At 57.2% G+C, this 15702-nt stretch overlaps 1 protein-coding gene across 1 annotated transcript in view; it reads right to left on the reverse strand.

Moving 5' to 3' along the window:
• Nucleotides 1–826: 826 nt before the first annotated feature.
• The window catches only part of KDM2A (lysine demethylase 2A), a 33136-nt gene continuing 18260 nt past the window's right edge, over nt 827–15702 (reverse strand). Inside the window, exons 9-22 of the mRNA XM_058842636.1 lie at nt 15510–15603; nt 14872–15025; nt 14055–14170; nt 13814–13940; nt 12594–13015; nt 7919–8002; nt 5705–5971; nt 5452–5583; nt 5285–5374; nt 3962–4674; nt 2857–3020; nt 2444–2602; nt 2137–2352; nt 827–2036 (exon numbers count right to left, since the gene is read on the reverse strand). Coding sequence (XP_058698619.1) covers nt 1855–2036; nt 2137–2352; nt 2444–2602; nt 2857–3020; nt 3962–4674; nt 5285–5374; nt 5452–5583; nt 5705–5971; nt 7919–8002; nt 12594–13015; nt 13814–13940; nt 14055–14170; nt 14872–15025; nt 15510–15603 — 2920 coding nt within the window. The 3' untranslated portion in view covers nt 827–1854. The remainder of the gene's footprint in view (nt 2037–2136; nt 2353–2443; nt 2603–2856; nt 3021–3961; nt 4675–5284; nt 5375–5451; nt 5584–5704; nt 5972–7918; nt 8003–12593; nt 13016–13813; nt 13941–14054; nt 14171–14871; nt 15026–15509; nt 15604–15702) is intronic.

The following is a 15702-nucleotide window of genomic DNA, read 5'->3' on the forward strand; positions in this document are numbered from 1 at the left end:
CAATATTTCTCCGGGGAAGGGAGGGAAGAAGGAAGGGAGGGAAGGGGGGGATCGAAACGAAACAAAACCACAACCAAACCCTTAAACAAGTGACTTTGCTTGCAGGAGTTGTCTTTAGGGAGCAGGCTGGGTTGGTTTTAAATCACTAAGTGATTTTCATTATATATAATTCTCTTTTTTTTCTTCCTCGTGGATTTGCACCACGCTGGGGTGGTGAGGAGGATCGCACGCTGGAGTCTCTGCGGCTGGAGAGGGGGGGACAGGGTGGGAAGGGGTGCTGTCCCCGCGGAGGAGGGACCACCTTGTCCCTCTCAACCCCAGCTCTGGAAATTTTCTTTCGCGTTGCAAAACTCAAAAGGAATCCAAAGGAAAAAGAAAAGCTTTAATTCTTCCGACGTCTTTCCCGGGAGCCACCGCCGCCAGAGGCCGAAGGCTCCTCCTCTCGCCTGGCGGGGGGTGGTGATTTCCTGCTCCGAGCCCTGCGGCTCCGCTTCGGCCACACTGCCCCTTGTCCCAGGCACTGCGGGATTGTACCCTCGTGTCCCCCTGCCGGGGACAGTCCCCGCGGGCCGCCTCTCCTCCTTTATTGCTTCTGAAGCAGCGGGGGTGGGGTGGGGGGGTGCGGGCTGACCCCAGGGACCCCTGCGGGGCTGGGGACCGGTGGTGGCACGGAGGGGACACCCCGGATTGTGCTATCGGTACGCTGCCAGGGAGAGAGCAGGGTGCTGACACCGGGGGGACAGAGAGGGGGAGCGTCCGGGCACAGGCAGGACAGGGAAGGAAATAAAATAGTGACCCAGAAAAAGAAGATTCCAACCTTTTTTCCTTTCTTTTTTTTTTTTTTTCTTGTCTTTTTTTTTTAGTTGTTTTGTTTTTTTGTCTTTTTTTTGTTGTTTTTTTTTTAAAGTGCAAAAAGCTCTCTGCTGCCCTAGAGAGAGGTTCTTTGGACCAACCATTCATTGCAAAGGAAAATCGGCAGCAAAAAGGGGGTGGGGGAGAAGGAGAGGACGATGCCAGTTCGGTCCCAGGCCGCAGAGCAGCCTTCGCCCCTCCGGCCCCAGAGTGCTTTGTGGTGCCGGGAGCTGGGGAGGAAGAGGAGGCAGGCAGCTCCTGTCCCCGCTCCATGCTCACTCACCCCTGGCTGATGCTTCCCAAGTCCTCCCTGAGCTCTGGTGTACCTGTGGGTTCTCCCCTGCTCCATCCCCTCGGACAGACGAGTTATCCCCCAGCCCCTGCTCCTGGGACACCCCCACCATGGGGCTCCTGCGCTGGGTGCCCAAAGAACCGCCCGGATGTGTGGGAGGAGGAGGGGGATGGATAGCAGTCCCTGCAGCCAGACGAGGGGAAGGGGAAGGGGGAGAGAGCGCAGGAGAGCGCCGAGCTGGTGGTGGCACAGAGAGGGACGGGTGTTCTGGCTCTGCTCCCACTTCCTTGGTGAGACCTCGACCCTCAAGCTTTGTGCTACCGGGGAAGTGACAAGTGTTTCAAGGCAAGGAGACGACGGGGAGGAGGGAAAAGCTGGGGGGAGAGGGTGCCCCATTTCTCTGCACAGAGGCCTCTGTTACAGCCCCTGCCTCAGGAGCGGCGAGCTCCGGGCCGAGGCTCCCTGCCATGTGCCCGTTCCTCCTCTGGTACTGGCCAGCCTGGTGGGACATCTTCCTCGGCAGAAGTCCCGGGGAAGGAGGAGGAGGAGGAAGGACATTGGAGCGAGGCCAGCAACAGCCCTGCCTGCCGAGTCAGGTGGGAGGCAGCGGCAGGACACGCAGGGCAAGGGAGGGGAGGTGGAGGAGCAGCTCTCCAAGAGGGGTGGGATGGGCTCTTTTCCTTCTCCTCAGTCTGCCCCGGGGAGGGTCTCTAGCTGATTTTTTGGATCAGCTTCTCATCGGACAGGCAGTAGAGGCTGTTGATGGACAGGTCCGAGATGAAGTGCTCACAGGCTTTGCGGGTGATCTGCTTGCAACCCCGCAGGTCGATGAGGGTGACGTTGGAGATGCGGCGCAGGTAGAGCAAGGCCTGGTCCGTCAGCTTATTGCAGCCTGCGGGCAGAGCACAGGGAGTGTGAGGGGGACACCTCCAGCAGCCGGCACTGGGAGAAGGAACGGGAAATCCAGGGGGCACCTGGAGCAGGGCACGCACCTGCCATGTTGAGCTCGGTGAGGGAGTTGCGTGTGGAGGAGCCCACGGCGGTGAGGAGGTTGGCCGACTGGTCCGTGAGGTGGTTGCAGTGGCTGAGGTCGAGGCGGGAGAGCAGGGGCATATGGCGGATGATCAGGCGCAGCGTGGCGTCCGTGATGTCCAGCCCGGCGAGCCGGAAGTCGATCATGTTGCGGAGTTTGCTGCGATTGTCCTGACCTGCACAAGCACAGGGAGACACAGAGTGGACAGACTGCCCTGGGGACCTTCCCTTGTCCAGCCCAACCAGCCCCAGGCAGCAGCAGCTTACTGGGTTTGTCTGTTGGAGGTGTGAGTAAGTCCCGGATCTGAGGGTCCTTGATTCCTACTGCCCACCGAAGATCGAGGGTCCTGAGAAGGGGGCAGCTGGAGGTACTGAGAGCACAGACCGCAGACCAGGAACAGCCCGCTAGGATGAGGTCTTTCAGGCCTGGCAGGAGGGAGGCAGGTAACAAGTTAGACAGGTTTGGTCGGCTCCCAGGCATCCCAGATCTCCACCACCTTTTTCCAGGCACATGAGGAAGCAGTCCCCTCCCTGCCTGGTGTGGGACACTTGCTAGGCGATAGGACCCAGGCACCCAGGAGCTCCCAGGCTTGCAATCTCTCACCCCATGACCCAGGCCTCAGGAAGCCTCAGAACAGGCTGGTGGCAGAGGAAGGGACCCCTCCCCAGCCTACACTCACCTGGCAGCCTGTTGACGAGCCACGTAAGCTGTTTTTTTGAGATATTGGTCCAGCTGAGGTCGAGGCTGACCGGCTGCCTTTTGATTATGCCGCTCAGCGCCTGGGGGGTGATGGACTTGCACCTGCTCAAGTCTATCTTTGTCCACAATCTCTTGTCACAGCACCTGGGGACAAGCACAAGGCTGAAAGTTGAATCCCAAGAGTCCCATGGGATAACAGACTGCCAAGCAGGGTGCCTGACTTCTGGAAGGAGCCCAGCCCTGGTGTGGCTCCAGCCACAGAACAAGGCTGCTCCTCCTAGTTTCCATAGGTTTCCCCAAACATGGGTTGTTGCTGAAGGTGTTGGGCCACCCAGGGTAGCCCCAACAGGGTTTTGCTGCCACAAAACAAGACTCCAAGTGACAGCTGCATGTCTGCTTGCCCCCTCTGGGTACTTCTCCTGATCTTAAGGATCCTTACTCCCAACAGGCAAAACACTGTGTGTCCCACCCCACAGCCCCAGCACAGCTCGCTTGTTTGCAAGGAGCAAACACTTCCTCTTCCATGGAAATCTGTGGAGAACCAGGACCTGATGGCAGCACAGCTGAGCCCCTGAAGGTGCAGGCAAGGGGATACTTCTCCACCACACCACTGCCACTAGCTGCTGATCAAAGCAGGCAAATCCCTGCTGCTCGGCTGTTAGAAACCTCCCAGTTTCCATTCCTGTCTGTTCCCAAGCCCTCCATGCACAGCTGTGCTGGTGCCAGCATTGTCTTTGGGCCTGCTGCCCCCCGAGGCGTTTCCAGCCAGCAAAGCCATCCCGCCTCAGCCTGCCTTCCCTGTCTGCTGGGAGGGCGAGGCAGCAAGGGAGGCCAGGAAGGGCAGGCACCATTCAGGGTGATGGGTGAGGGAAGGGCACTGGCACCTTGCAAGGACACGGTGGGGGACAGCTGAGGGGACAGGAGGAAGGCAGAAGGGAACAACAGAGACGGGTGCACACATGGCAGAGGCACAGCGCTGGCTACAGTAACACTGCCCAGCTCTGAGGCGAGATCCTTTCCCCTGTTCCCTCTGGGTGTCCACCACAGATATACCCCCCAGCCCCAGGACACGTCCCCACACTCACCACTTGTACCAGGTCTTGCACACCCGCATGCACTCGCAGAGCTCCCTGCGGGTGAGGTAGCGGAACACGGACATCCAGACCTCGCGCTGGACGCAGCTCTCCTCGCCCTCCTGCGCCCGGCTCCCGCGCCCGTTCAGCCGGGCCGCCCCCCCCTCCTCCGCATTCTCCTCCTCCTCCTCCTCTTCCTCCTCCTCTTCCTCGGCGGCCGCCTCCTCGTCGCCCCCGCTCCGCAGGGGCATCCTGGCGGGCGCGTGGCGCACAACCACGCGCGGCGAGTGCTGCAGGTTGGCCGAGGAGGCCGTGATGGCTTGGAGCTTGGGGACGATCGAAGTGCCGTGGACATCTTTGGTGGGGCGCTGGAGCGTCACGGTGAGGTAGGAACCGTGCAGCTTGGCCTTCTCCACCTCTGACAGCTCCTTCTTGCCACTGGGGTTGTTCTCCTTCTCCCGCACCATGGTTCTCTCCGTGGCCTGGAGCCGCAGCAGCTGCCGGCGCTTGAAACGTTCGTCCCGGCTGGCGCTGTGGTGGTCACTGGGCCCGGCCCCTGGGGACGAGCGTGTCACCACCCCACGGGGGGATGCGGGGTCGTGGATCAGCTGCAGCATCGGGGTGGGCGAGTTGGGTGGGGGGGTCAGGGGCTCCTCGCAGCTCCGCAGGGGCCGCAGCACCTTGGTTTGCGCCGTGTCATCGTCGCTCTCCTCCACCTTCCGCTTCTGTGGGGAACGGGGGTGGCTGGTTAGCAGGAATGAGGCCTGGGGAAGGCTCTTCCCTTCTCTTCTTCCCCAGGGGAACACCACGGTGCTGGCAGGACCTCCACCAGCAGTGCCCAGTGAAATCACAGAATGGTTTGGGTTAGATAGGGACACCCTCCACTAGATCAGGCTGCTCCAAGACCAATCCAACCTGGCCTTGAACACTTCCAGGGATAGGGCATCCACAGCTTCTTTGGTCAATCTCTGCCAGGGTCTCACCACCCTTACAGTAAAGTAATTTCTTCCTCACAGCTCATCTAAGTACCACAAGGACCAGAACCCACCCATACCAGTAACAAGCATTTTTGCCTAACCTATTCTCAAAAGGGGCATCCCTTGAGGTTGGGGGTGGCTTCCACTCTGTGGCTAACAGTCTCTTACAGTGGAATACCTCAGGACTGCACTGCAGCAGGATGCGCCCAGGCCCCCAAGTGTTGCATCTCCATGATTCCCATTCTCACTGGTCAGAGCCCCCCACCCCCAGCCCATGCTGGTTGAGCACATCCCTGGCAGAATGCAGCAGGATGGATGGAGGACACAAATCCTGCCTTGCCACAGCACAGCTCCTTACCTGGCCCTTCTCTGCATCATCACCCTGGTAGCACTTGGGGCACTCCCAGCAGTTGGGGAGCTCATCATTAAGCAGCCCTTCCCCATCCATCTGCAACGAGAGGAGGGGGTCAGCAGCAGCCCAGCCCCACAGCAGAACCCCCTTTGCCCAGCACAGTCCCTGCTCACCTGCAGACAGCCAGGGTGAACGATCTCATTGCAGATACAGCACTCCATGAGCTTCTTCTCAAAGTCCTGCGAGTCCTCGTTCTGATCCACCTCCCCACAAAGTGCACACGTGACCGAGTGAGGCAGCCTGGGCTACAAAGGAAAGCAGGGCTGACACCACAACATGATGGGATAGCCTTCTTCCTTTCCCTCCCTACTACCTGAACCATGGAGAGGCAACCAGCTATCCCCCAGGAATCCAACTGGGACTCACCGCCAAGCACTGCCGGAGGACACAGGACTGCTTCATGCGGCCAGGCCCGCCAAACTTCTTCATGTCCCTGCAGTAGTGGCACATGCCACACTCGCCCTGCATGCAGGCCTTGCATTTCCGGCACCGCACCCGCCTCCGCCGGGCGCCCGACACGATGGGAGACACCGTGGACCTGACAGGAGTCGGGCGTGGTGCTGGCTTCATGGTGTGCGGCTTGGTGATGGGGATAGTGGGCAGGCGCACCCGCAGCCGGGCCTGGAGCTTTAGCTGCCAACAGGAAGAGAGGGAATTGGGTGAGGAGAGGGAAGTGTTGTGTTTTGCTGGGATCTGGAAAGCTCTGATCCCTGGATCTGCCACTACAACTTCAGGTAATGTGCCAGAGAGCGGCTCTGCTTCCTCAGTGCTCTGCAGCCAAAGGTGCCTAGATCAGAGCTGACCTGGCACTTCCCCTGGAGCACATTCCCTAATCCCTCATAACCCCACACCAAGAGCTCCCCTTCTTCTAACCCCCTGTTAAGGCTCAATGGGTCTGGAAAGGGATGTTGTGTCCCAAAAGCATCCCACAGCATCCATGCTTTCCTACCAAGGCAAGGAATGACAAGGTCCAACCAGGTTGTCCTCTCTGTGTCACTCTGCTAACTGAGCAAGGGGACAGCTCTGGCTGCCCTTTCCTGAGCTCCAGGCACACTGGGAACACCCACACCTTCCTTGTTCACAGTGCAGGTAGGACAGCACAGCTCTCCAGCTGTCACCCTGCAACCCATCAGCCCTCACAGGAAATCTGCTGGCTGCAGCATCCTTCTGAGATTGGCTGGGGTGTGCACCACAGCTGATGGGCTTGGGGAAGGGCAGGCTCCCAAGGATGGGGTTAGGGATTATGGATGCTGAATGTGAGAAAGCAGGCAGGGGAGCACAGAGCCTGTGTGAAACTAAGTCACACAAAGTTCTCCCTCTGGCCTGAGAAATCATATGAAGAAATCCAAACAGTCCTTAGAGAAGGAAAACATTTGCAGGTATTGTTTGGATCCTTGTAGTTTCCTTGTAAGAAATAGTCAAGGTGTGTTGTCCCAAATTGACCAGTGATGGTGATGTGTTGGTTTAATGACCAATGAGAGTTTTACCTCTCGGACCTGTCTATAAAAGAAGATCTGGAATAATAAAACTTGCGCTCTTGTGCAACCCAGAAGAGAGTTTCGTGCTTCGTCGTTCCCAATATAGTGTGACGGGATGTGCCAAGCCTCTGAGTGCTGCACCCAAAGAGTGCACTGATCTCCAGGTCACTTCTCCCAGAAAAGCTGCCCAAGATGCTTGTGCTGCACAAGGATCACGCTGGATCCCCTGGGCAGGGCAGGCAAGCCGAAACAGGCATCTCCAAAGGTCAATCCAGGAGGCTCATTTGTCTCCAGACTCCCGAATGGGGTGTTACCCACCCTTCCCACCATGAATGGGTCCTGCTCTTCCCATAGCCTGCCTGTGAGCCCATCTCCTGGCAGGAAGGAAGAAGTGACCTCTGGGAGCCATCCTGGCAGGCCACAGGAAGGCAGCCTGCAGAGGGGAAGTCCGGTTGCTCTGTGCCTCCATCTACCCAGTGAGCTCAGCCCAGGCTGCTGCCCAGCTGTGGGCCCTGGGCTATGAGCGCAGCTGGACAGGGAAAGGCAGGGATGCATGGAAAGGTCCCATTGCTGAAGAGCTGGCTGCTATCCACAGGGAGAGATTCCCAGGAGAGAGCTGCCTTGCCTGGGGTTGTAAGACCCAATCTTACAACAGGGACAGGGACACAAGGGACACGTTCACCTCACAGTGAGGGGCTGGACTGCTCTTGACCATCAACCCCTCACCTCACCCACCTCTGCCACAGAGAGGCCTTCTTCCTTGACACACAACATTCCTCAGGTCATCCAGGTCTCCCTTATCAATCCAGAGAGCCCCTGGGAGAGCAGAATCACCCCTCCCTCCCCCAACAAGGCTCCCTGTTCTCCGAGACCAACCAAAAAGCTGGAGAACACAGAGCAGCTGGGGCTGATCTGGTTACCACCCATCAGCTGGACTGGGAGATCTCTGGGTTTGCCCACAGTGCTGTGGAGGTGGCTGCACCCCATATCCCCCTTTTGCACTGCTGGCAAGGCGAGTATGGAAGCAGTGCCACCACACCCCATGCCCGGGAAACTACTCAACACGTGACACCCATCTGGGTCTCCTCCGCACAGCTCCTACCTTATCTCTCTTGGGCCACTGGACGATGGGGACGCCTGTAAGTGCCAGTTTGGGGTCGCTGTTTGCGTATTCTTCCAACAGCAGCTAATGGAGAGAGAGGAGGGGGAACACAGCAGAGAGACAAAAAGCACAGGTGTGAGCAGAGGGAAACACGTCTCCCACCAGTGAGGCAGGCTCCGACCAGATGCCAAGGCCAGCATGCTTCAAAGGCGGCTGGGAAGGAGCCCTCCTCTCCTCACGCCCGCCAGCAACCATCCCTCCTCCCCACATGAGACAGACAAGCTCTGTCGAGTCGATCTGCACCAGCGCTTTCATCAACTGCATTTCAGCCCCGAGGCCCCATGCTGGGTGGTGGTAGAGGGGAAGAACGCCAAGATTCAGCAATCTAGGGGGATTTTGGGAGTAGGATTCACCAGCATTGCCCCCCCCCAGCTGCTTCCCAGGCACAGGGCATCCTGGAGGGTGCAGCAGCAGCAGAATGTGATGCCCCGGCACCCCCTCCGTAGCCTAGTACAAGCTGCCGGCAGCCGAGAGCTGCTCCCCCGCACTGCCTTGGGGTTTGGCTTTGACTTGGAGGAAGAGATCCCTCGGCACCGACCAGACTGGCACGGACTGGCATGCTGCCCTCCAGCACGACAGCCCCTTGCTCCCAGTACGTGGGGCTCCCTCACTCACCCTGGTCCTTTCAGCACTCTCCAGCGCAGCCCCCTCCCCACATTCACTCCCCACTGAATTAGCCGGTTGCAAAGGTGCTTTATTTACTTGACGTTGCCATGGTTACGCAGGCAGGGGCCTCCTGCCGGCATCCTGGCGGGCGGTGCTTCCCACTGCCAGGCAGGGCCAGGGCAGGGGGTGCCCGGCATGCCCCTGGCCCGATTTTCGGGGTGTCTGAGAAGGCAGGAAGCCGCAGTCTCCCCGGGCTCCCCGGCAGCGCAGCATGCTGCCTTCAGACCTTCCGCCTCCCCACGAGCACATGCCAAGGGAAAGGTCAGGGCTCAGAGCTTCCACACGAACGTCCGTGGGACCGCAGCGTCTGCCTGCCCGTGGCAGCGGGGACGGGGTGGGGGTGGCTCAGTCATGCTCCCCGCCAGGGAGCCGAGGGACTGCGGGGACTCCCGGGTGCTGCGGCTGCATCTGGCTCAGAGCCGGGGTGGGCGACAGCCCGCTGGTCCCCTGGTGCTCCGTCGCGCGGTGGTCGGGGGGACGCAGCAGAGGGGACCCTGCACACACGCGGCTGGAGCGCCCCGGGGACGGGAGAGGTAAGCCCAAGCACCGGCCAGGGACCCCTCCGGGGAAGCAGGGGTCCCCCCGCGGTCCCCTCCCACCGTGTCCGGGACCGGAGCGTCCCCGCGTCCCCTCCCCGAGTCCCTTCCCCGCGCCACGAGCATTGCCAGCTGCCTGACCTTGCGCCTCTGGAGCTGCCGAGACTCTGGGGTGAAGTTTGCCGAGCCCTCTTTGTTTCGGTGCCTGCACTGCGAGGGCTGGGGCCCCCTCCCCTCGCCCCGGACACCTCCTGGGGCTGGCTCAGACCCCGGCCGGACCCCCGGTGTTCGGGGACATGGCTGGGGGAGCAGCTGCGCCCCCCGCCCCGAGCGCCCCCGGCTCCTCCCCGCCCCCGGCAGCCGCACCGGCGGCCGCGTGCTCCTCCCGAGCCCTTGGGCAGCGGCGGCGGCAGCTTCCTGAGCCGGAGACAATGCTGCTGCGTCACCCACATGCGGTTCCCAGCAATGCTTTGCAACGGGAAGATGGCAGAAGAGAAAAAGGGAGCGAGGGAGCGGAGGGCAGAGCCGCGCTGCTGCAGCGCCGGGAGGGGCCGGGACGGCGGGGATTGGCGCAGGGTCCGGGCGGCGCTGCCCACCGGCCTCCCCGGGATCCCTCCCTCCCTCCCTCCGCCACCGCAATCCGAGAGGCCGGGGCCGGGCTCCCCGTGGCCGGGCAGAGCGTGGCCGAGAGCCCTTACCCAGTCCCGCTCGGGCCCAGCCTCCCCGGCACCTTTCTTTTGTCTGCTCCGAGGCGGGTCTGGGATCTAGGAGACCCCGCTGGAGCGAGCGGGGCTTTGGAATGTAGGCAAGGGTCATCCCCCTTGCAGTTCCCCCCAGGGTCTGCACCCTCATATTCCCGACCTGGAGGGACAAACATCCCGCCAGCCAAGTTTGGGAGCAGCCACATTCCCGAAGGCACCAAACCGCTAGAGGGGGACAGATCCATACCGGGTGATCAAGGTGTCCCCAAGCAATCACAGCCCCCCCGAGACGCCCCCCAGCTACACACTGCAATTAAAATGGAGGAAACTCCTGAAATAAAGCCGAACAGCACAGGGGAACAGCGGCTGCTCCCACTTCTGATGCATCCAAAGCATCTGCAGGCAACTCCAGCTTTGTGTTCCCAAGAAGCCAGTCGCATGCCGACCTGGCTCCAGACTGTCACCAACTGTGCCACCAGTGACACCCTCAGGACCCTGGCACGGGCTCTCTTCGACCCGCAGGCAGGAACGTGACCAGTGCTGCCATCCCACCATGGGAGACCTTCCTGGCACAGCTCACAGGCCATCCTGAACTTCCTTGCCTATCCCTGAGGATATCATTCCAGCTCCTCACCAAATTCTCTCTGTGCTCACTGCCCAGTCAGGTACATGTGCACAATGCCCCACCACAAATTTTGAGATGAGGTTCTGTAGACAGGATCAGCACTTCTGGGAGAAGTTTTTCTTGTTTCTACAATCCTTGGTGCTCTAACAGCTCCATGCAGAGCACAGATATAACCTGTTCATGCCAGGCTACAGGGCCTGGCATGCTGTCAGCTGCCTCATGACCATCCTCCTGTCAAATCCAGTCATGGAAACCAGCACACCACAGAGGGGGGTCAGAAAGCACAGATGGAAACAGTCAAAAGACAACAGGACCTCTCAGAAATTCCCTCTTTGTCAATGATCCTTCCAATGACTCCCACCATGCTCAGAATTTTCAGACAATTCCTGCCACAGAGCTGAAAGCACAACATTGTCACATCCAAAGTGTCACATCCCCTGATGCTCCAGGCTGAACTCGTGACAGGATACCCATTTCTCCATGTGACCCAACAGACAGACGCCCTGAAATCCTGCTCACCACACAAGAGGCTGAGGGAAAAGGCAGCATTTTCCTGCTGCCTAGGAATGCTGAATAGCAGAGGGTGGTACTGGATGGGCAGATCACGGTGCCAGGCCTTCAGGTCTGGATGAGAAAACGCCACGTTATGACCATGGGGAGCACAAACCAAAGTGCAGTTTTTCCAGCTTGGCCAGATCCTGGCTCCATCAACGACCTTCCCTGATGATACAAGGGCAAAAGTACCTGCTGCAGATTGGTGGCCCCAGTTGGAAGTTTTAGCCAGAAATGTTTAAGCCCTTCTCAGGCTCTACAAGCCAACTTCTACTGGCCACTTCTATCACTTCTATGGAAAATGGATTTTGAAAGTAGAGGTTTGCTGTGGTTGGACAAACTTGTCCACTTTCCCCAGCCACTGCAGGTTGTGACTAGGGATCTTGATGCCTTAAGGATGTCAGTCTTGAGGGACGGAGTCCTGTAGCTCAGGATACTTCCAAACCTCCAAGGACAGCCAGCTTTAAGGAGCAAATCCTCAGGGAAGTTGTCTGAGACTACAAAGGCTGTCACCTGCAGGTCCTCTGTGAAGTACAATCAGACACAGGGGTGGAAGGGTCACACCAAAACCACAGGCATACCTTTACTACCTCTAAAACATGAGCAAATTCTTAGATCAGGTCTCAAATTCAAACTGAACACCAACAACATTTAAGGCTCTGCCTTCAAAACGCCCAACACCAGCCTCCTTTTGTCAGTCCAAGAGTGAAACAGCCCACAGAAACACACGTGTCATATTCTCAAAGGTCACAGCATACACAGGATGCCTGAAAAGCCACAGAAAACCAGAAATTCAGCCCCTACCAGCACCCAGACTCTTTCAGCCAAGAACCTGGGACCCCAGAGCCACACCCTCTGCTCCAAACACAGCAGAGCTCTGGATTTACCCAAACAACTCACAAGAAACATCAGAAGCCAGCACTTAGAAATAAAAACAATGGCAAAGTCAAGGACACATGCATGGCTGTGTCTGGATGTCATCTTTGGTACAGGCAATCTTTGGTACAGATCACCAACAGCAAGGAAGGGAGCAGAAGCTAACTTTTTAGGGACTAGAATGGATTTCTGGGGATAGAGTGAAGCTGATATTCCCACTTCAATGCTGAAACAGCTAAAGCACCAAAGCTCATTTGGTCAGCTCAAGAGATGAAAGCAAATAAAATCCAAACAACCTCCACCAGCCCAAAATAACTGACTCTCCTAACTCCAGATCACACCCTGGGCAAACAACTCAAAGGAACAAGGCCAAATCCACCTGGGGCAAGGAAAAGACTCCATATGTCAGAGTCTACAGCCAAAACTGGAAGTGAACTGCATCAGCTACGAGCGCTCCTGCACTAACAGCCATAAGCCCCCAGCCAGGGCCCAACCACCCTCCTGCTTTCCCAACCCCAAATCCCAAGGCTATACCTCAGGTGTAACATCAGCCTCACACACAGGAAGAGGAGGACACCAATCCTCCTCCAGGGACAGGGGTAGGTGAGAGTGAAGCCCAGTTTCCCGGTGGGAAGCGCTTTGCACTTGCTCAGGCCTACCTTGACGTCAGCGATGAGGGCGTCCTCATCCTCGATGCCAGTGGGAACACACTTCTTGTGCAGAGGGAGCGACTCCAGCTTGTCCACGAGGCAGCGCAGCCCCTCCAGCTCAAACTGGGTCAGGTGCACCTTCCTGCTCTTGCGGGGGCTGCCCCCACTCGGGTCCCAGGCCTGGCCATTTTGGGAGCCCCGGCTGGAGTCAGAAGAGTCTATGGATGGGGTCTTCTTGAGACCTGGCAGGCTGCTCCGGCAGCTCTTGCTCAGTTCGTCATAGTCCACATTGGCACCATTGGCGATGGGGCTGGTGAGAATGGACCTCCTGGTCATGGGGCGTCGGGATTCCTTCCCTGCTGCATCCTCATCATCCTCCTCTTCCTCCTCCTCTTCCATGTTCACCGAGTCTGAGGAGCTCAGCTCCATATCTGCCATAATGGAGAAAGGAGAGCAATCACAGGAGGTGTTCTGTGTTTAGTGGGATCCCCGCAGTCATAAGGGATGCTGGAGCAACAGATTTGTACAAGGTGAAAGGAACAGAGAAGCTGCAAAAAAACAGCTAAATGCCCTTCCCATTCCTGGTTTGTTTGTGGGAATGCAAGGCACCAGATATAGGAAAAGGTCCCAGAGGAAGAAACAGCAAATGCCCTAGACTGAATTTCATGGAATTGGGTTGGAAGGGATCTGGACTGTCATCTAGTCCAACCCCAGTGCCATGGGCCTGAACATCTTCCACTAAACTACATCATGTTGCTCAAAGCTCTGTCCAACCTCATTTTGCTTTGGAGGGCTTGGGATCTCCAGCTGGGGGCTCAGGACCTTGATCCCTCAGGACCATCATGGTGCGAAAAATAGGATGTGGACTCATGACCATGAGGTCGCTGAGCCCTCCAAGTAACTGTGTCAGCCCTTTAAACTCAGTGTGCAGAAGGCCCTGGCCAGCTAGAGAGAATTCCTGCCCACAGCACTGTGGTGGTCACTGCAACTTCCCCCCACCTCTTCCATGCAAGGCTCTGAACTGGTGGTGTGCTGATTTCACAGCTGTGAAGAACCTGGGCTGCTGCAGGGCCAAAGGAGGAAGCAGAAGTCTGGTTGTGACTTGATGCTCATAAAAAAAAAACCCACCCAGCCCTCCCCTGCCTGCCACACTCCTGAACCAGTGCCCCAGCAGGAGGGTGTAAGAAGCCAGTTGGATGGGGTGAGGAAGGAATAAGGGCTGGACTTACCCATGCTCAGGGATTCCTTCTGGAAGTCCTTGGTCAGGTGGGAGCGGCTGGTGATGCAGTACACGTAGCGCTCCAGCACGTACCAACACATCTCGTAATAGAAGGGATAACGAAATTTATTTGGGACCTGCAAAACAAGCAAGAGAATCTGTCAGACCTCCTTCCCACTGCTGGTCTCAGATGACACATGCCTCACCAGGTCTGGCCCAGTGTCCAGCACGGGTCTCCCACAGCTCCTTACCCGTGTGCGATCCTCAATGCTGTAGATACGGAGCTGCATAGGGATGTTGAAGCTGTGTAAGAAGTTGCCTCCAAAAACCAGCGTGTCCATGGGAGTGTACACAGCATGGATCCAACCTTGGGGAAAAAGCAGAGTCAGAAGAATCCTTCTGATCCACCTTGCACAGTTTTTTGTCAGCCTGGTGTCATCCTAGATTGTTTCCTAATCACATTAGGCCTAGCACCAAGGGAAACAGCCTTCCCAAGTCTGTTCCAACACTTCAAACACCTTCAAAATAACTAAAGTTCCAGTCCTTATCTTCAAGGCTAAGCAATCCAGCCAAGTCCAACATCTGGGGAATTCCAGCATGGGTTTCCTTAAGGCAAAGCCACTCAGTTCAGAAGAGGTGTCAGTTGTGATAACAGGACTCAAATGAGTGGGTTGTGCAATCCCTGGTGTTTTCTGTTCCTGGTCCTGCTGTAAGCCACAGCTCTGCAGTGCTGTCACGAGACACCCAGGAAGCTGAGGAGCTGCCTTGGGCCAGCCTCTCCTGAGCCGACACTGCTCCATGTGTCAACACGACAGGATCTGGGAAAGCCTCCTTTAATAATTAATCAAATGTGATGTGAGCCAGCCACAGCTTTCCTAACACTTGGGCTGGAACCACAATGCCATCACAGGCATGTTTTGGGAGGTGGCAAGCAAGAGAACAGAGCCACATCATATCTCCCTCTCCCAGTGACTCATGAAGGAGCTAAATCTTGCCAGTGTCCCAGGAGCTTCAATGTTGCCACAACCCTGGCCAAGACCAGGATGCCCCTGCCCACCCTGAGGGTACCTGAGGGGATGACAAATGTGTAGCCCTGCTTGAGCTCGATGCGCTGGCACTCTGACACTCTGTCCCCAAGGAAGATGTCTCCCTGCTTCCCTGAGAGAAGCCAGTTTTCATAGAGCTCCAGGTTCTGGGGTGTGGGAGGGATCAGCCAGAAGATCTGCAAATAAAGACAACATGCTTATGTAAGTCATCACATAATGAACAGCTATGGCTTCTTCCCAACATCTGATTCTCTTCCTTGCCCCTCTCCCAGAGAACTTCCCAGCAAAATGACTTGGACAGCTGCCCTCCTTGAGAGGACAAGCAAGGTCTTTCCCAGCCTGACACACTGAGAGCTACAGGTAGCCTGAGTTACCTGAGGGGATGCTTTTTAAGGTATGATTCACATCAATGTCAAAATATAGAAAACCCAGGAAAGCCATCAGAGTGACAAGGAGATTTACCGAGTTAGATTTACCATGTTAGAGCTACACCTGAACTAGGGATTGGCACCTGTCTGACTCTATGCAATATAGGTAAGTTTAGGGTGGAAAGACTTCAATTTGCTGTCTGAGACCAGCATCCTCAAGGATTTATACAATAACAGACCAACAGACACTTTTCTAAAGCACCTACAGCTGCCCCAATAGGGACTGTCCTACCTTTCCCCCTCGGTGGATGTGGTACCACACAGAAGTGCCACCAAAGTCCACGTGGAAATCTGTGTAGCAGCCCTTGACACTCATCAAACAGTATCTGGTGGAAAACAAGATGAGGAGAAGGTGAAAATGAATGCTGATCCACACTTTGGAGCATATATGACATTCCAAGGGAATGAGTCCCCCAAACCCAGGC

The sequence above is a fragment of the Poecile atricapillus genome, chromosome 1 (genome assembly GCF_030490865.1).
Source record: "Poecile atricapillus isolate bPoeAtr1 chromosome 1, bPoeAtr1.hap1, whole genome shotgun sequence".
NCBI lineage: Eukaryota > Metazoa > Chordata > Aves > Passeriformes > Paridae > Poecile > Poecile atricapillus.